This window comes from Lithobates pipiens, unplaced genomic scaffold (genome assembly GCF_037356315.1).
Source record: "Lithobates pipiens isolate NorthernLeopardFrog02 unplaced genomic scaffold, aLitPip1_a1.2 Scaffold_28, whole genome shotgun sequence".
NCBI lineage: Eukaryota > Metazoa > Chordata > Amphibia > Anura > Ranidae > Lithobates > Lithobates pipiens.
Genome location: NW_027507789.1, coordinates 229,679,561 through 229,699,983, shown reverse-complemented (window position 1 = coordinate 229,699,983; position 20,423 = coordinate 229,679,561). Strand labels below are relative to the sequence as shown.

Below are 20,423 nucleotides of genomic sequence, written 5' to 3'. Positions count from 1 at the left end.
GGGGGTGCAGGTACCTGTACAGTACAGGTATCTGCACCCACTTCCGGGATAGCTCTCTGCAGAAAGGGGCGTAGATCTACGCCCCTTTCCGAAAGTCCCCCGCTGCCTGCTGGGAAACACACAGATCCCAGAGGCAGCGGGTCCATCCTTATTGCGCAGCGCGACTCGCGCATGCGCAGTAGGGAACCGGGAAATGAAGCCGAAAGGCTCCACTTCCTGATTCCCATACCCAAGATGGCGGCGGGAGCACCCCGAGAGACGATCGAGAGATCGGTTTCGGGTGCCGACATCGCGGGCGCGCTGGGCGGGTAAGTGTGCTTATTTTAAAAGTCAGCAGCTGCAGTATTTGTAGCTGCTGGCTTTAAAAAAAATAAAAAATGCGGAACTCCCGGCGGACTCCCGCTTTAACTGCTCTCCCTACATCAAGAGGATCCAATAAGTTTTCTTCTGCAGAGCGAGGTTCTGGAAAAAAGCAAAGTTGAGAAACATCTTGATTCAGATGAAAACCAGACGCTACCTTTGGTAAAAATACCTCCTGCCCCCTCTGGTTCCAATACCGGAAGGTCAAGGGTGAGAGAGGGGGATCTGACGCGTTTTCTCCCCCCCGGGAGGAAGATGTGAGCATATCAGCTATTTTCTCGTCCAAACCAGCCAGAGCTAAAGCCAAATCGTCCTTAGTGGTGTATGCAGAGGCTGAAATGTTGGAGGTAGCCACAATGCCTGAGAGTCTAGATGGCTCAGACTGGCCAGATGCTCCAGGTCTTCCAGGGGAGGACTGAACTGTGGAGGCGCGGCTCGGAGACTCAGACTCTGACCGCAGCGACCTTGCACTCCCCCCTGTTGTATTCCCCTTTTTTACGGGAAGACATAGTCCTAAGCACAAAAAGCAGAGGTACTAACACAGTGCATCTTCTGCCGAGCCTTAGTCCAGCAAACGAATAATGCCGCTATAAATGCCCAGTCTAAATGCTGAGTAAAATCTGCCCCCCGTATGCTCTGTGTTCCTCCAACAGCCAACCAGACACTTCCAGAGTCAAATGCTTTTAAAGCTAGTAATCTTTGCGCCTGCGCCATGTATCAGATGCACGCAGTTTCCATGTGCATGCCGGGGGGGCGTCTAAGCCACGCCCCGTGTTCTTAGGCCCCACCCCTTTTTTTAAAAGTCAACTTTTCCTGTACGTGTGTGAGAGGACAGGCCGGTCCCATGGTGGGGGGGGGGGGGGGCAGAACCCCTATTGATGGCTGACAGAGCTGGGAGGGAGCAATGCTGTCCGCAGAAACCTTTGCTGACACTGAGCCCAAAGCAGGGAAGCCTGGAACGTTGGAAGCCACGTATGTTGCTTTTACACCCTCTAGTGGCAAAACACAGGCAAGGCAACGCATAATCGCAGAAGAAAGTCCAAAAGTGAATATATATATTCCTTAGGATCTTTCTGATAACCATCCCACCGCAGGACTGCTGGAGACTTTCACAGACAGATCCAGCCTTCACCAATCACGGCGGGCCGTGTCATGACAGACCTTTAAGGACCGGGTCCACCTTTATGGGGTCCACTCCCTTGGACCTGTACAGCACCCTGCCGGAGAACTCTTTGGTTGTATAAACATGTCCGAGCTGCCGGATCCCGGGGTCCAGCTCTCAAAAGAGAATGTATTACAGGCAGAAACCTCGTTTCTTCTTCCACGAGGCCCGGGTACCATCCATTTTGGCTTTCAGGCACTTTGGATGGATCCGTTTGCACAGCTCCTTGATCCCGTCAGGGATTACTTAGCGGAGCTCTCTTAGCACTTCATCAACTGTGACCAACACCTCAGACACTGGCAAAAAAACGGAGGTACTCCCAGTATGGGAGGGGGCTATATAGGGAGGGGGACATTTTGAGTGTACCAGTGTCCATTCACCTATAGGTGGCGTATAACCCTCATAGTTATCACTACGGTGCTCTGTGTCCCGTGATGTACGATAAAGAAACATAAACATTAATGAATGTTAATGCACACAAAAAAGTTTTACATTTCTTTTCTTTTTTTTTTTTTACTTTATTGCTATTACAAAGGATGAACAACACCCCTTGTAAAAGGATGGGCCATGACAGATCCTCTTTATGGAAAGATCTAGGGGGTCGATTAGAATCCAGTGCAGCCAATCAGACACAGATCCACCTGATTGGCTGATACCCTGTCCAGGTAAACAAGCAACCGAAACAGGAAGTGACAAAATCATCATCACTTCCTTATTTCTGACATCACATAACGGGAGGGACAACATCCGTTCCTCTTTACGCATGCGCCTGGGACCAACGTGCGCGTTTCGCCTTTGTGTGCGTACATCCGGGGGGGGGACAGGAAAAATTAAAAAAATATTTTTTTTTCTTTTTTTTTCATTTTTACACTCTTTCATTATTATTTTTTTATCACTTTTATAGGCAGTGGCAGGGGTCTAATGTCTCCTCTCCTCTCAGATCGCACCAAGATCAGTGAGATACTTTCCAAATGTAAAAATGGCGCTCTTTACGGGGACACAGGAAGTGACCATAATACGCGTTGCTCCCGGTTTCCTATACCATAGAGGTCACCAGAGACCTTCCAGTCCTCAACGAGCTCTGTGTGGTAAGTCAGTGGAATCGCCGGCTTTCATTCTGGGCTCACCAGCGGGGGCAGTAGAGGCACCGGCAGGCGCTCGGAGAAGGGGGACAACCCACTCCTGCCATCCAGCAGCTAACCTGTAAAAGCAATCCTCCAAACATGGACCGGAGAGGAGAGAGGGCTTGATCTGGTCCTCCTCCCACCCTTACCCCTCTGTCTGCCCACTCACACTCCAATCCCCGATATTCTGTGCTCGGGAAAGGGGTGCATGGGCTGGAAATATGAAGCTCAGCACCCGGCAGATACATGGTGGATGAAAGGTGTCAATGCTTGAGCCTCCATCCTCAGGTGAATGAGCTCACCATCCATTTTCTGAAGTCCCCCCCCCCTCCCCCAACTCCCTTCTCTCTCCTGCCTATACTAAGATAAAAGGGACTCAGATATAAGGGGTGCCCTGTGGACTCTGATGTAAGGAGGGCTTTGGGAACTCTGATTTAAGGGGAAATACTGAGAACGCTAAAGTGGGAACATTTGGTGAGCAGAACCCCCCTCCCCCTTACATCAGAGTCCTTCTTTACACCAGGGTCCACAGGGTCCCCCCTTAACATAAATTGTGTGCGGTGCTAAAGTGTTCAGGTTTGGCTTGAAGAAAAGATGGTACGCGATTTGGTGGTGGCAGATGACTATTGGCAGATAGACTGGCCAATCGTCTTTTGTTCTTGGGTTCCACACACAACGAAGGGGGGGGGGCTGCAGATCATTATTGCCCCACCCTGTTATATGGCACGCCAGCACCACACTCCTTCCCCCTCCCAGGAAATGGTGGAAGTCCTCAGACCTCCGTTGTACGTACCGTCAGGTGGGTGGGGCTCGGCAGCGGTCGGCGGGACGTTTCCAAAAGGCGTCGGCTTACCTGGAAAACAAGGACACAAGTGATGGAGGGTCAGATAAGGGGTCTCCTCTAGGGGCCTGCCCAGGTTTGTCTCTAACCCCGCAGGAAGATCTTTCGTATGCCCTCATGTAGGGGCCACAAGGGTGGCATCTCCGCTAACTGGAAAGTGAACAGCACACATCCCTATTAAAGGGTCACTCCACCCAGGACTAATATCTCAGTGTTTTCTGTTAGATGCTGTACATCAGGGATATACAATTAGCGGACCTCCAGCTGTTGCAGAACTACAAGTCCCATGAGGCATAGCAAGACTGACAGCCACAAGAATGACACCCAGAGGCAGAGGCATGATGGGACTAGTAGTTTTGCATAATTGCTTATCCCTGCTGTGTGGGCACCCCAGGGAGAAGGACAGGACTGGGAAAGAAATTACTGCTAGAATCCCAACCAGTAGGTGTGTTACACACTCCTGACCCCTGCACTCAGTACATTACTCCCTCCTCACCCCTGTACTCTGTACGTTACACACTCCTTGCCCCTGTACTCTGTACGTTACACACTCCTGACCCCTGTACTCTGTACATTACACACTCCTGACCCCTGTACTCTGTACATTACACACTCCTCACCTCTGTACTCTGTACATTACACACCCCTCGCCCCTGTACTCTGTACCTTACCCACTCCTCACCCCTGTACTCTGTACATTACACACCCCTCGCCCCTGTACTCTGTACGTTACACACTCCTCACCCCTGTACTCTGGACGTTACACCCTCCTCACCCCTGTACTCTGTACGTTACACACTCCTCACCCCTGTACTCTGGACGTTACACCCTCCTCACCCCTGTACTCTGTACGTTACACACTCCTCACCCCTGTACTCTGTACGTTACACACTCCTCACCCCTGTACTCTGTACGTTACACACTCCTCACCCCTGTACTCTGTACGTTACACACTCCTGACTCCTGTACGTTAAAACACTCCTGACCCCTGTACTCTGTACGTTACACCCTCCTCACCCCTGTACGTTACACACTCCTGACTCCTGTACGTTACACACTCCTCACCTCTGTACATTACACACTCCTCGACCCTGTACTCTGTATGTTACACACTCCTCACCCCTGTACTCTGTACATTACACACCCCTCGCCCCTGTACTCTGTACATTACACACCCCTCGCCCCTGTACTCTGTACGTTACACACTCCTCACCCCTGTACTCTGTACATTACACACTCCTCACCCCTGTACTCTGTACATTACACACTCCTCACCCCTGTACTCTGTACATTACACACTCCTCACCTCTGTACATTACACACCCCTCGCCCCTGTACTCTGTACGTTACACACTCCTCACCCCTGTACTCTGTACATTACACCCTCCTCACCCCTGTACGTTACACACTCCTGACCCCTGTACGCTGTACATTACACATTCCTCACCCCTGCACTCTGTGCATTACACACTCCTCACCCCTGTACTCTGTACGTTACACACTCCTTGCCCCTGTACTCTGTACGTTACACACTCCTGACCCCTGTACTCTGTACGTTACACACTCCTCACCTCTGTACTCTGTACATTACACACCCCTCGCCCCTGTACTCTGTACGTTACCCACTCCTCACCCCTGTACTCTGTACATTACACACCCCTCGCCCCTGTACTCTGTACATTACACACCCCTCGCCCCTGTACTCTGTACATTACACAGTCCTCACCCCTGTACTCTGTACATTACACACCCCTCGTCCCTGTACTCTGTACGTTACACACTCCTCACCCCTGTACTCTGTACATTACACCCTCCTCACCCCTGTACGTTTAACACTCCTGACCCCTGTACTCTGTACATTACACACTCCTCACCTCTGTACATTACACACTCCTCGACCCCTGTACTCTGTACATTACACAGTCTTGACCCCTGCACTGTATAAGTTATGCCCCCTTACCCATGCACCCCAATATTGACACTTACTCTTCTTTTGCCGCTTCTTAGTCTTGTCCTCAAAGGGTTTTGGGGTGAAAGGAGGTTTCCATTTATTGAATTCCACTGTATGGAGAGAAAGGAGGATGAGAGGTTATAAAGTGGTGCCAGTCCTGACATATTCCCTATTAGGTGCCAGCCATGTGAGGGCAGCACATCGCCCCCTGTAGGCTGGTGACCGGTATTACATCGCCTTCTGAGAAGCTCCAATAGGAATGGATGGAGAACAAAGAAGAGATCCTATAAGAGGTGACAGAGATCTCCTCCCAGGAGGTGGAATCATCGTGGATGAAATGACGATTATAAGAATAAAATCAAAGATTTAGGATTTGTAGTGATATAGAGAATCCCCTCCCCCCCCCCCATATCACATCACAGTGCCCCTACCTGGCTCCGGATTGGGCCCCGGCTCCGGCGTCCTGGACGGTCTCCATTCTGGTGCTTCCTCTGTATGGAGGGAGAGGAAGAGGTCAGTGACCGGTATTATAGGATGGACTGTACCACAGTCAGCCCGACACCCCTTGGAAAGCGCCATTGTACAACCCACAACCAGGGATGGCAGGACTACAAGTCCCAGCCAATTAGAAGGGAGAATGGGAGAAAGGTGGAGGACGCTACAACTAGCTTAGGATGAGACCCGTTATCTGCAGAGACCGCCGATACAAAAATCTTCAACCTGATAGATCTGCCGGACACGTGCAACTCGCTGCCGTCCCAATTCAACAAATTCGAAAACTCAAAAATCTGAAATAATAACTAATAATAACTATTCAATTCTAGGTATTGGGATTTCCTTTCAAATTTGGCTGTTCATGAATGTAACCAATACGAATTTATCCGAAATAACGAATGCACTCCATGCGCTACTTACTCTTCACCTCTGCATTCCATCCATTGCTTAATCTCTAGACCTGCATTTTGTGCATTACATACTTCTGACCCCTGCACTCTATGCGTTACATACTCCTGACCCCTGTGCACTCTGTGCATTACATACTTCTTACCCCTACGCCATGTGCGTTACATACTTCTTACCCATGCACTCTGAGTTACACTCCTGCGCTCAGTGCATTACATATCACTGACCCTGCGCTCTGTGTGTTACATACTTCTTACCCATGCACTCTGTAAGCTACTTAATTTCGTTTAAGTTACTTAAGCTCCTTTAAGTCCCCCAACCCTCCACACACCCTTCTTATATCTTTATGAGGGGCTTCAAGGAGTAAGGTTAAATACCCCTTAACCATTTAGAGGAGCCCCCCTGGGAAGATCTCACAGCGGATTTACTGGTGACACTTACTCTTCTGGTAGGGCTTCTCATAGCCATCCTCAGACTTCTGGGGGGAAGGTCTCCATTTGCTGAACTCCGCTGTATGGAGAGAAAAGAGGATGAGAGTCCTGACATATCCCCTATTAGGTGGCAGCCGTGTGAGGGCACCACACCGCCCCCTGTAGGCTGGTGACCGGTATTACATCGTCTTCTGAGAAGCTTCAATATGAATGGATGGAGAACAAAGAAGAGATCCTATAAGAGGTGACAGAGATCTCCTCCCAGGAGGTGGAATCATTGTGGATGAAATGATGATTATAAGAATAAAATCAAAGATATAGGATTTGTACTGATATAGAGAATCCCCCCCCCCCATATCATATCACAGTGCCCCCCTCCCCCCCCATATCATATCACAGTGCCCCCCTCCCCCCCCATATCATATCACAGTGCCCCTACCTGGCTCCGGATTGGGCCCCAGCTCCGGCGTCCTGGGTGGTCTCCATTCTGGTGCTTCCTCTGTATGGAGGGAGAGGAAGAGGTTAGGTGGTTTCTGGGTTCTTGGAGAGAGAGTGAGGTCAGTGACCAGTATTATAGGATGGTCTGTACCATATTTACTAAAATAAGATAAGTTTATGGCGCAAACACCGCCAGCAACCACAGAACAGTTCATAAGTCCATATAATGACCGCTTGCTTGGCCCAGAGAGGCTCCTTACCAGACTGATGGCAGATGACGGGGACGTGGCTACGCGATTCAAGGCGGTGACACCTTTTTCTCAAGACTGTGGCAGGCTTAAGAAAGTGGCGTTACCACCTTGAAATGTGTGGCCACGCCCCCTCCATGCCCCCGACATCTGACATCATCCTGGAATACTACCTTGCAGTCCAACTGGCTCTGATGATGATGTAGCCCTATATTCTGCAGGCAGCTTCTGCCTGCACCTCCTGGATAGTGATGGACGAACTTCCGACGGGACGTTTCGCGAACGCGAAATGCGAACGGACCCAAACGTTCGCGAAACCGACCGTTCGCCGCGGGCCCCATTGACTTCAATGGGAGGCGAACTTTGCAAACCTTCATGTCGAATTTGCGGCCACGTGGTAATTATTAGGGGGTAAAACGTAGTCCCACCATCTGGACAATGACATAATACATGTATGAGGTGAATTTGGGATCGATAACTACAAGCATTTTTATTTTATTTGGGAAATTGTTCTAACAATTCAGGACTATGGAGTTAATGAAGGCAATGGAGGAGAGGGAAGGTCAGGGACCAGGGTAGGCAAAGAAGAGGGTGCAGGAGATGATCACCAGCAGCGTGACATACCGGAATGACACATGCACCGTGATAGAGGCATCTGACAGCAGCACCGTAATACAGAGCACTGACAGCAGCACCGTGACATACAGCGCTGACAGCAGCACCGTGACATACAGCGCTGACAGCAGCACCGTGACATACAGCGCTGACAGCAGCACCGTGACATACAGCGCTGACAGCAGCACCGTGACATACAGCGCTGACAGCAGCACCGTGACATACAGCGCTGACAGCAGCACCGTGACATACAGCGCTGACAGCAGCACCGTGACATACAGCGCTGACAGCAGCACCGTGACATACAGCGCTGACAGCAGCACCGTGACATACAGCGCTGACAGCAGCACCGTGACATACAGCGCTGACAGCAGCACCGTGACATACAGCACTGACAGCAGCACCGTAAGCAGCCCCAGGAGGAAGTCAGCACAGCACAGGGATGGTGTGATCCCCTCATAATAAGAACCCCCAGGAGGAAGTCAGCACAGCACAGGGATAGTGTGATCCCTTCATAATAAGAACCCCCAGGAGGAAGTCAGCACAGCACAGGGATATCATAAGCAGCCCCAGTAGAAATATGACACCGCTCAACCTCTTCAAAGAGGAGGGTAGGGGCATATAGTACGGTGTGCTTTTTTGGGTCAAGGAAGTGAGCCAAATGAATTAAGAAGGTCTGTGTGCTTGATTAAAAAAATAGTTTATAGACATATACATGGTCTACTGGTCACATGTGTTGAATTCCTCCGAGATCCATGCCTCATTCATTTTTAGAAATGTGAGGTAGTTAACACTGTGGTGAGCTAGGCGAGTACGCTTATCGGTCACAATCCCCCCTGCTGCGCTGAACGTCCTTTCGGACAGGACACTGGATGAGGGGCAAGCCAACAGTTCGATTGCAAATTGGGCAAGCTCTGGCCAGAGGTCAAGCCTGCCCACCCAGTAGTCTAGGGGTTCATCACTCCTCAGAGCGTCCACATCGGCCGTTAACCCAATGTAGTCGGACACCTGACGGTCTAGGCGTTCCCTGATGCTGGATCCGGATGACACCTGTCGATGGGTCGGCTGAAAGAATGACCTCATATCCGAAGTCACCAACACATCTTCAAACCGGCCTCTTCTTGCAGGCGCTGTTGGATTGGTACCCGCAAATCCTTCTCTGGGAGTGGGAATTGCTCCTCTGCCAGCGCACGCAAAAGCAGAATGCAGCATTTCTCGAAGCAAGGCCTGGAAGTGCTGCATTCTGACAGCCCTCTGCGACGGCGGTAACATTTCCGCCATTTTGTGTTTGTACCGGGGGTCTAAGTACGTTGCCACCCAGTACTGGTCCTTGACCCTCATGCTTTTTATACGGGGGTCCCTATTAAAACACTGGAGCATGAAGGCCCCCATTTGCACTAAAGTGGAAGCGGTGTGGTGGCCTGGCTCCTGCTCATCATCCAGGATAATGTCGTCCTCTTCATTCTCCTCTCCCCATCCTCGCACAACAGGGATCCCAGAAAGGTTTAAAGCATGCTCTTCTTGCTCCTGCTCATCCGCCCCGGCACCATCCTCCTCTGACTCCTCATCAGACTCCTGTTGTTGACTTGTCTCAGATAGAGTAGCCCCCCCTGGGAATTCATCCAGCATTGCGACTTCCTCATCTTCCCGCTCCTGCTCCTCCACAGCCTGATCAATGACACGACGCAATGCACGCTCCAGAAAGAAGGCATAAGGTACCATGTCACTGATGGCGCCATGGCTGCGACTGACCAGTTTGGTGATCTCCTCAAATGGCCGCAGAAGTCTGCATGTGTCGCGCATGAGCAGCCACTGGCGCGGTGAAAAAAAACCCAGCTCCCCAGAACCGTTTCTTTCGCAGAGTTCATACAGGTAGACGTTAACTGCACGTTTCTGCTGGAGCAGCCTATCAAGCATATAGAAGGTTGAGTTCCATCGCGTCGGGCAATCGCAAATAAGACGTCTGACCGGCAGATGGTGTCGCCGCTGAATGTCAGCAAGGCGAGCCATGGCCGTGTAAGATCTTCTGAAATGGGCCGAGATTTTCCTTGCCTGCCGCAAGATGTCCTGGACCCCAGGGTATTTGACAAGGAATCGCTGCACGACCAAGTTTAAGACGTGTGCCATGCACGGCACGTGCGTGATTTTGCCCTGTTTCAATGCGCTAAGCAGATTGGCACCGTTGTCACACACCACTTTACCAACTGTCAAATTGAGCGGTGTTAGCCACTCATCTGCCTGTGAACGCAAAGCTGAAAGGAGTGCCGGGCCAGTGTGGCTCTTTGCTTCCAGGCACAACAGACGCAGCACGGCATGGCAACGTCTCACCTGGCATGTGGAATAGGTTCTGGGGAGCTTGGGCGGTGCAGTGGAAGAGACGCTAGCAGCGGAAAAGGAGGAGGCAGCTGAGGAGGAGAGGGAGGAGGATGGAGTAGGAGGAGGAGAAGAAGAGTCAGGCCTGCATGCAATCCGTGGCGGTAAAACCAAATCTACACGGGTGCCACGGGTTACATGCTTGACGGCCGTCAGAAGGTTCACCCAGTGGGCAGTAAAACTGATATACCTTCCCTGCCCGTGTTTGCTAGACCACGTGTCTGTGGTCAGATGTATCTTGGCACCGACACTGTGTGCCAGAGATACATTCACTTGCCGCTGAACATGGCCATATAGCTCTGGGATGCCCTTCTCTGAGAAATACTTCCTTCCTGGGACCTTCCATTGTGGTGTTCCAATGGCCACAAATTTGCGAAAGGCCTCCGAGTCCACCAGTTTATATGGCAGTAGTTGGCGGGCTATGAGTTCTGACAAGCCAGCCGCCAACCGTTGGGCAAGAGGGTTATCCGGCATCATCATTTTTTTACGCTCAAACATTAGGCCCACGGAAGCCTGCCTTTTTGCAGAAAAATGTGAGCTTGGCGTGATGGAAGGTGGAGTGGAGGACAATTGTGAGGAGAGAGGAGAAGGAGAAGTAGAAGACGAGGCTGGACGGTGAGAGCCTGCAGTGTGGCTTTGTGTGTTCCGTTGCTCCCACTGGGCTCGGTGATGGCTGCTCATGTGCCTTCTTAAGGCGGTCGTCCCTAGGTGAGTATTGGGCTTACCGCGACTAACGCGTTGACTGCAAAGATTGCAGATGGCAACGCTATTGTCAGCAGCGGACACGTTAAAAAAAGCCCACACTGCGGAGCCATGTGCCGGTGTCCTGGGAGCGCCAGATGTGACCGTACATGGTCGATGACTCGCTCCTGATACATTTGCAGTCTGCTTTGTCCCTGCTGTGCAATGTAAGTCATTGCTGCTTCTCCTCCCTATCTGCTGGTCCATATCTCCCTCTGAACTCCCCTCCTCTTCCTCTCTTGTGGGCACCCACGTGACATCACTAGACACGTCATCATCAACGTCACCTTCCCCACCGCTATAAGTAGAGATCTCGGAGTAGGCAGCAACACCGGGGACCAACCTCCTCCTTGGGCTGATCTGGGTACTGGCGTCAGACTGCTGAGTAGCGCTTGTTGCTACCTCCTCTTCCTGATCCAATACCAAGAGTGGCTGCGCATCAGAAATGTCCTCTTGATATGGATCGGAATATAATTCCAGTGACTCAAGCGGAAGGTATGTGGTGGTGGTGGTGGTGGTCGTGTTGTTGGTGGTAGTGTCTTTGGGGGTGCACATAGCAGAGAGTGAAGAAGAGGGTGCAGATCGAGAGGATGAGGAGGGTGCAGAAGAGTAAGGCTGAGCGAGCCACTCAACCAAGTCTGGTGCATCCTTTAAAGTAATTGAACGCACCTTCTGCAACTTCCCACTTTGGCTCAAGCCTGTTGCTCCTGCCCTACCCCTACCACCCCTGCGGAAGGGCCTGCCTCTTCCTCTGCATGTCATTTTTTAAATGACCCTGTGACAAAACTCTTAGTCCCTATACCGCTGAAGGACTGCTGCAGTATAGGTGAGCGGTCAGCAGTGGTGCACGTCAACCCTATCTATTGTGGACCTATAGCGGTCCTTACAGAACAGCAGACTGTACCGCACTCAAGCCTATGTACCGTAGCACCCTATACCAAGTTACCAGTCCTTATAAGAACTTTTGTGGACCAAGCAGGTTGTGTATTAGTGTTTAGCAGACTGTACGTCAGTCCCTATACCGCTGAAGGACTGCTGCAGTATAGGTGAGCGGTCAGCAGTGGTGCACGTCAACCCTATCTATTGTGGACCGATAGCGGTCCTTACAGAACAGCAGACTGTATCGCACTCAAGCCTATGTACCGTAGCACCCTATACCAAGTTACCAGTCCTTATAAGAACTTTTGTGGACCAAGCAGGTTGTGTATTAGTGTTTAGCAGACTGTACGTCAGTCCCTATACCGCTGAAGGACTGCTGCAGTATAGGGCAGCGGTCAGCAGTGGTGCACGTCAACCCTATCTATTGTGGACCGATAGCGGTCCTTACAGAACAGCAGACTGTACCGCACTCAAGCCTATGTACCGTAGCACCCTATACCAAGTTACCAGTCCTTATAAGAACTTTTGTGGACCAAGCAGGTTGTGTATTAGTGTTTAGCAGACTGTACGTCAGTCCCTATACCGCTGAAGGACTGCTGCAGTATAGGGCAGCGGTCAGCAGTGGTGCACGTCAACCCTATCTATTGTGGACCGATAGCGGTCCTTACAGAACAGCAGACTGTACCGCACTCAAGCCTATGTACCGTAGCACCCTATACCAAGTTACCAGTCCTTATAAGAACTTTTGTGGAACAAGCAGGTTGTGTGTTAGTGATTAGCAGACTGTACGTCAGTCCCTATACCGCTGAAGGACTGCTGCAGTATAGGTGAGCGGTCAGCAGTGGTGCACGTCAACCCTATCTATTGTGGACCGATAGCGGTCCTTACAGAACAGCAGACTGTACCGCACTCAAGCCTATGTACCGTAGCACCCTATACCAAGTTACTAGTCCTTATAAGAACTTTTGTGGACCAAGCAGGTTGTGTATTAGTGTTTAGCAGACTGTACGTCAGTCCCTATACCGCTGAAGGACTGCTGCAGTATAGGGCAGCGGTCAGCAGTGGTGCACGTCAACCCTATCTATTGTGGACCGATAGCGGTCCTTACAGAACAGCAGACTGTACCGCACTCAAGCCTATGTACCGTAGCACCCTATACCAAGTTACCAGTCCTTATAAGAACTTTTGTGGAACAAGTGAGTTGTGAATGTTTAGCAGACTGCAGCAGAAGGGCAGCAGTCAAGTATAATATCCTTTCTATATTTGGAAGAAAGAATATTATACATGTACAAGCCTATTACTGTACCACTGATACCAGTCCTGAAAAGAACCTTTGTGGAACTAATAATAACAGCAAGTCTTTAAAATTACCCTCACTGCCTGACAACACTGCTTCCTTCCTGTCCCTATACAAATTGGCAAAAAAAGAGAACGATTAGTGGTTACTGGAACAGCTCTTTTGTGGACCTTGATAGTAACAGCTAATGATGATGATGATGATGATGATGATGAAAGACTAATCTGGCTGTCCCTGTAGCATACACCGTCCTTTCCCTTTCTCTAAACTAACAAAAGACACTCAGGCTGCTGCAAGAATCAGCAGCACAGCAAACCTATCAACACCTAACACCTATACCAGTCCTGAAAAGAACTTTTGTGTACCAAATAGCTAGTGGTTTATCTCTCCCTACTCCACACAGGAACCTGTCCCTATCTTAACAGAAGAAAGAATGTAAAATGGCCACCGGATCGGGTGTATTTATAGGTTAGGGGGAATGTACAAGTGTCCATGTGCTGTCATGTCTCAATTGGCTGTCCTGTATCACATGATAAACGTGTCACCAAAGGTTAAAGCTCTTGTATACATTAAACACGTAAGTCCGCCGCGGCGAACGACGGAAAAAGGCGTTCGAACGTGCGGACCGCGAATGTCGGAAATTCGCCGCGAAACGACCGCCGGGCGAACCGTTCGGCCATCACTACTCCTGGATTGCTGCACTCCGGCCTGGGTCCCCGAGAGGTCTTCCCTTAATTTTAGGATGTGCCTTCTTTCATCTAACTAAATGTGATGTGTGTCAGAGGGACACACCAATGTCGGGGTTACTACCAGACAGGGATGGTCAGAGGGACACGCCAATGTCGGGATTACTACCAGACAGGGATGGTCAGGAGAACAAGCCAAGGTCGGGATTACTGGCAGACAGGGATGGTCAGGAGAACAAGCCAAAGGTCAGGGTCACTGGCAGACAGGGATGGTCAGGAGAACAAGCCAAGGTCGGGATTACTGGCAGACAGGGATGGTCAGGAGAACAAGCCAAAGGTCAGGGTTACTGGCAGACAGGGATGGTCAGGAGAACAAGCCAAGGTCGGGGTCACTGGCAGACAGGGATGGTCAGGAGAACAAGCCAAGGTTAGGATTACTGGCAGACAGGGATGGTTAGGAGAACAAGCCAAGGTCGGGGTTACTGGCAGACAGGGATGGTCAGCAGAACAAGCCAAGGTCGGGGTCACTGGCAGACAGGGATGGTCAGGAGAACAAGCCAAGGTTGGGATTACTGGCAGACAGGGATGGTCAGGAGAACAAGCCAAGGTCGGGATTACTGGCAGACAAGGATGGTCAGGAGAACAAGCCAAGGTTAGGGTCACTGGCAGACAGGGATGGTCAGGAGAACAAGCCAAGGTCGGGATTACTGGCAGACAGGGATGGTCAGGTGAACAAGCCAAGGTCGGGATTACTGGCAGACAGGGATGGTCAGGAGAACAAGCCAAGGTCGGGGTCACTGGCAGACAGGGATGGTCAGGAGAACAAGCCAAGGTCGGGATTACTGGCAGACAGGGATGGTCAGGAGAACAAGCCAAGGTCGGGATTACTGGCAGACAGGGATGGTCAGGAGAACAAGCCAAGGTCGGGGTTACTGGCAGACAGGGATGGTCAGGAGAACAAGCCAAGGTCAGGGTCACTGGCAGACAGGGATGGTCAGGAGAACAAGCCAAGGTCGGGATTACTGGCAGACAGGGATGGTCAGGAGAACAAGCCAAGGTCGGGATTACTGGCAGACAGGGATGGTCAGGAGAACAAGCCAAGGTCGGGGTTACTGGCAGACAGGGATGGTCAGGAGAACAAGTCAAGGTCAGGATTACTGGCAGACAGGGTTGGTCAGGTGAACAAGCCAAGGTCGGGATTACTACCAGACAGGGATGGTCAGGTGAACAAGCCAAGGTCGGGGTCACTGGCAGACAGGGATGGTCAGGAGAACAAGCCAAGGTCGGGATTACTGGCAGACAGGGATGGTCAGGAGAACAAGCCAAGGTCGGGATTACTGGCAGACAGGGATGGTCAGGAGAACAAGCCAAGGTCGGGGTTACTGGCAGACAGGGATGGTCAGGAGAACAAGCCAAGGTCAGGGTCACTGGCAGACAGGGATGGTCAGGAGAACAAGCCAAGGTCGGGATTACTGGCAGACAGGGATGGTCAGGAGAACAAGCCAAGGTCGGGATTACTGGCAGACAGGGATGGTCAGGAGAACAAGCCAAGGTCGGGGTTACTGGCAGACAGGGATGGTCAGGAGAACAAGCCAAGGTTGGGATTACTGGCAGACAGGGTTGGTCAGGTGAACAAGCCAAGGTCGGGATTACTACCAGACAGGGATGGTCAGGAGAACAAGCCAAGGTCGGGAATTACTGGCAGACAGGGATGGTCAGGAGAACAAGCCAAGGTCGGGGGGTCACTAGCAGACAGGGATGGTCAGGAGAACAAGCCAAGGTCTGGTCAGGAGAACAAGCCAAGGTCGGGATTACTGGCAGACAGGGATGGTCAGGAGAACAAGCCAAGGTTGGGGTCACTGGCAGACAGGGATGGTCAGGTGAACAAGCCAAGGTCGGGATTACTACCAGACAGGGATGGTCAGGAGAACAAGCCAAGGTCGGGGTCACTAGCAGACAGGGATGGTCAGGAGAACAAGCCAAGGTCGGGGTTACTGGCAGACAGGGATGGTCAGGAGAACAAGCCAAGGTCGGGATTACTACCAGACAGGGATGGTCAGGAGAACAAGCCAAGGTCGGGGTCACTAGCAGACAGGGATGGTCAGGAGAACAAGCCAAGGTCGGGGTTACTGGCAGACAGGGATGGTCAGGAGAACAAGCCAAGGTCGGGGTTACTGGCAGACAGGGATGGTCAGGAGAACAAGCCAAGGTCGGGGTTACTGGCAGACAGGGATGGTCAGGAGAACAAGCCAAGGTCGGGATTACTACCAGACAGGGATGGTCAGGAGAACAAGCCAAGGTCGGGGTCACTAGCAGACAGGGATGGTCAGGAGAACAAGCCAAGGTCGGGGTTACTGGCAGACAGGGATGGTCAGGAGAACAAGCCAAGGTCGGGGTTACTGGCAGACAGGGATGGTCAGGAGAACAAGCCAAGGTCGGGGTCACTAGCAGACAGGGATGGTCAGGAGAACAAGCCAAGGTCGGGGTTACTGGCAGACAGGGATGGTCAGGAGAACAAGCCAAGGTCGGGGTTACTGGCAGACAGGGATGGTCAGGAGAACAAGCCAAGGTCGGGAATTACTGGCAGACAGGGATGGTCAGGAGAACAAGCCAAGGTCGGGAATTACTGGCAGACAGGGATGGTCAGGAGAACAAGCCAAGGTCAGGGGTTACTGGCAGACAGGGATGGTCAGAACAAGCCAAGGTCGGGGTCACTGGCAGGACGCTGCACCAAAAGCCTAAACACAACTGTTGCTCGTGCACAGCTGGCTTGCAGTGCATGGCGTTTAATAGCGTTTCCTGTTAGACGGTGGGGGTGGAGCCATGCCGAGAGAAGATTACTTAACACGAGGGTCCTTTAGGCCCCTTTCACACCGGGGCGGTGGCGGCGGTAAAGAGCCTCTGTTTTTAGCGACGCTTTACTGTCGTATTCGGTGAGGTATTCAGCCACTAGTGGGGCGCTTTAAAACCCCGCTACCGGCCGAAAAAGGGTTAAAACCACCTGCAAAAGAGCTTTGCCGGCGGTACAGCCGCGCTGCCCTTTGATTTCAATGGGCAGGAGCGGTGGAGGAGGGGTATACACGCCGCTCCTTCACCGCTCCAAAGATGCGGCTGGCAGGACCTTTTTTAGCGTCCTGCCAGCGCACCGCCCCGGTGTGAGCCCTCGGGGGCCTTCACACCGGAGAGACAGGAGCGGCTCTTTCAGGGCGCTTTGCAGGCGCTATTTTTAGCGTTGTATCTCCTGCAGAGCGCCCTCGTGTGAAAGGGGTCTAAAGGGGTTGTAAACCCTCATGTTTTTTCACCTTAATGCATCCTGGCAGTGATCACCCCCCCCCCCCCCCATATTTCCCTCTGCAGAGAAGCGCTGTCCCTCTCTGCACGGAGTCCTGGCTCTTGATTGGATAAATTGATAGCAGCACCGCCATTGGCTCCCACTGCTGTCAACCAAATCCAATGAAGCGGGCACCCCGGGGGCGGGGCGGAGTCCGGGATTCGTGTCTATGGACACCCTCAAGGTAACCCCCGCCAGAGCGCTTCTCCCAGGGGGTTATCTGATGTGGGGAGGAGCTGCCGGGGGACCCCAGAAGAGGAGGATCGGGGGGGCACTCTGTGCAAAATGGAGGGAAGTGTGACATGTTTGTTATTTTAACCACTTAAGGACCGAGCCTCTTTTTTAGATTTGTTGTTTACAAGTTAAAATCCGTTTTTTTTTTTGCTAAAAAATTACTTAGAACCCCCAAACATTATACTTTTTTTTTTTTTCGAACACCCAAGAGAATAAAATGGCGGCTGTTGCAATACTTTCTGTCACACCGTATTCGCGCAGCGGTCTTACAAGCGCACTTTTTTTGGAAAAAATACAGATTTTTGTAATTAAAAAATAAGACAACAGTAACGTTAGACCAATCTTTTTTTATATCATGAAAGATAAAGTTATGCCGAGTAAATTGATACCCAACATGTCACGCTTCATAATTGCGTCCCGCTCGTGGAATGGCGACAAACATTGACCCTTAAAAATCTCCATAGGCGACATTTAAAAAATTCTACAGGCTGCATGTTTTGAGTCACAGAGGAGGTCTAGGGCTAGAATTATCGCTCTCGCTCTACCGATCGCGACAATACCTCACATGTGTGGTTTGAATGCCGTTTTCATATGCGGGGCGCTGCTCACGTATGCGCTCGCTTCTGTGCGCGAGCTCGGCGGGACGGGGCGCATTTAAAAAAAATATAATTTTTTTTCTTAATTATTTTACATTTTATTTTTACACTGTTTTAAAAAAAAAGAAGTGTCACTTTTCTTCCTATTACAAGGAATGTGAACCTCCCTTATAGAAAATAATAGAAAAAGGCATGACAGGTCCTCTTTAATATGAGATTTTTTTTGGGGGGGGGGGGGGGGTCCTCACATCTCATATTTACACTAAAATGCAATAAAAATAAATAAAAAAAATGTCCCTTTCAGAGCTGTGGGCGGGAGTGAGGTTTTGACGTCACCTCCGCCCTGCAGTGTCATGGATACGGGTGGGGGCCGTCTTCCCCTCACTCGTTGCCATGCAGGGCCACGGGATGGACCCAATCGCCTCCACCGCTGCCGACGGCTCCGGTAAGTGGCGGAGGGCACCAGAGCGTGGACAGGTCCCCCTCCTCAGGAAAACACATGTACAGGTCCCCCTCCTCAGCAAGACACATGGACAGGTCCCCCTCCTCAGGAAAACACATGGACAGGTCCCCCTCCTCAGGAAGACACATGTACAGGTCCCCCTCCTCAGGAAGACACATGTACAGGTCCCCCTCCTCAGGAAGACACATGTACAGGTCCCCCTCCTCAGGAAGACACATGTACAGGTCCCCCTCCTCAGGAAGACACATGCACAGGTCCCCCTCCTCAGGAAGACACATGCACAGGTCCCCCTCCTCAGGAAGACACATGCACAGGTCCCCCTCCTCAGGAAGACACATGCACAGGTCCCCCTCCTCAGGAAGACGCATGTACAGGTCCCCCTCCTCAGGAAGACACATGCACAGGTCCTCCTCCTCAGGAAGACACATGCACAGGTCCCCCTCCTCAGGAAGACACATGTACAGGTCCCCCTCCTCAGGAAGACACGTGTACAGGTCCCCCTCCTCAGGAAGACACGTGTACAGGTCCCCCTCCTCAGGAAGACACGTGTACAGGTCCCCCTCCTCAGGAAGACACGTGTACAGGTCCCCCTCCTCAGGAAGACACGTGTACAGGTCCCCCTCCTCAGGAAGACACGTGTACAGGTCCCCCTCCTCAGGAAGACACGTGTACAGGTCCCCCTCCTCAGGAAGACACGTGTACAGGTCCCCCTCCTCAGGAAGACACGTGTACAGGTCCCCCTCCTCAGGAAGACACATGTACAGGTCCCCCTCCTCAGGAAGACACGTGTACAGGTCCCCCTCCTCAGGAAGACACATGTACAGGTCCCCCTCCTCAGGAAGACACGTGTACAGGTCCCCCTCCTCAGGAAGACACATCTACAGGTCCCCCTCCTCAGGAAGACACGTGTACAGGTCCCCCTCCTCAGGAAGACACATCTACAGGTCCCCCTCCTCAGGAAGACACGTGTACAGGTCCCCCTCCTCAGGAAGACACATGTACAGGTCCCCCTCAGGAAGACACATGTACAGGTCCCCCTCCTCAGGAAGACACATGTACAGGTCCCCCTCCTCAGGAAGACACATGTACAGGTCCCCCTCCTCAGGAAGACACATGTACAGGTCCCCCTCCTCAGGAAGACACATGTACAGGTCCCCCTCCTCAGGAAGACACATGGACAGGTCCCCCTCCTCAGGAAGACACGTGTACAGGTCCTCCTCCTCAGGAAAACACATGGACAGGTCCCCCTCCTCAGGAAGACACGTGTACAGGTCCCCCTCCTCAGGAAGACACATCTACAGGTCCATCTGAAGTCTTCGAATGAACATCTAAATGATTCAGAGAAGGATTGGAAGAAAGTTCTGTGGTCAGATGAGAACAAAATGAAGCTCTTTGGCATCAACTCGAGTCACCGTGTTTGGTCACATGATGCTTTGGGGCGGTTTCCCTGATAAGGTACAGACCGACTTTTCCGCACTGAGGGTCCAATGGACGGGACCTTGTTTTGTAAAATCTTGGGTAAGAACTTTCTTCCCTCATCCAGAACACTGAAGATGGGTCATGGATGGGTCTTCCAGCATGACAATGACCCAAAACATACCGCCAAGGCAACAAAGGAGTGGCTCAAGAAGAAGAACATTAAGCTCATGGAGTGGCCTAGCCGGTCTCCAGACCTTAATCCTATAGAAAATGTATGGAGGAGCTGAAACTTCGAGTTTCCAAGAAACCTTCAGGATTTAGAGAAGATCTG

General features: G+C 51.6%; 1 protein-coding gene across 10 annotated transcripts in view; it reads right to left on the bottom strand.

Moving 5' to 3' along the window:
• The window catches only part of TRIM25 (tripartite motif containing 25), a 42,845-nt gene that overhangs the window by 7,420 nt on the left and 15,002 nt on the right, over positions 1-20,423 (bottom strand). For 9 of the 10 annotated variants that reach the window (XR_013263636.1, XR_013263638.1, XR_013263637.1 and 6 more), the window contains exons 5-9: positions 7,212-7,271; positions 6,783-6,851; positions 5,870-5,929; positions 5,474-5,548; positions 3,440-3,499 (exon numbers count right to left, since the gene is read on the bottom strand). Coding sequence is in view for 5 of the 10 variants with exons in the window: in XM_077460676.1 (XP_077316802.1) it covers positions 3,440-3,499; positions 5,474-5,548; positions 5,870-5,929; positions 6,783-6,851; positions 7,212-7,271 (324 nt within the window). In the remaining 5 variants the exon portion in view is untranslated. The remainder of the gene's footprint in view (positions 1-3,439; positions 3,500-5,473; positions 5,549-5,869; positions 5,930-6,782; positions 6,852-7,211; positions 7,272-20,423) is intronic. The other variant, XM_077460678.1, reaches the window with a different exon arrangement.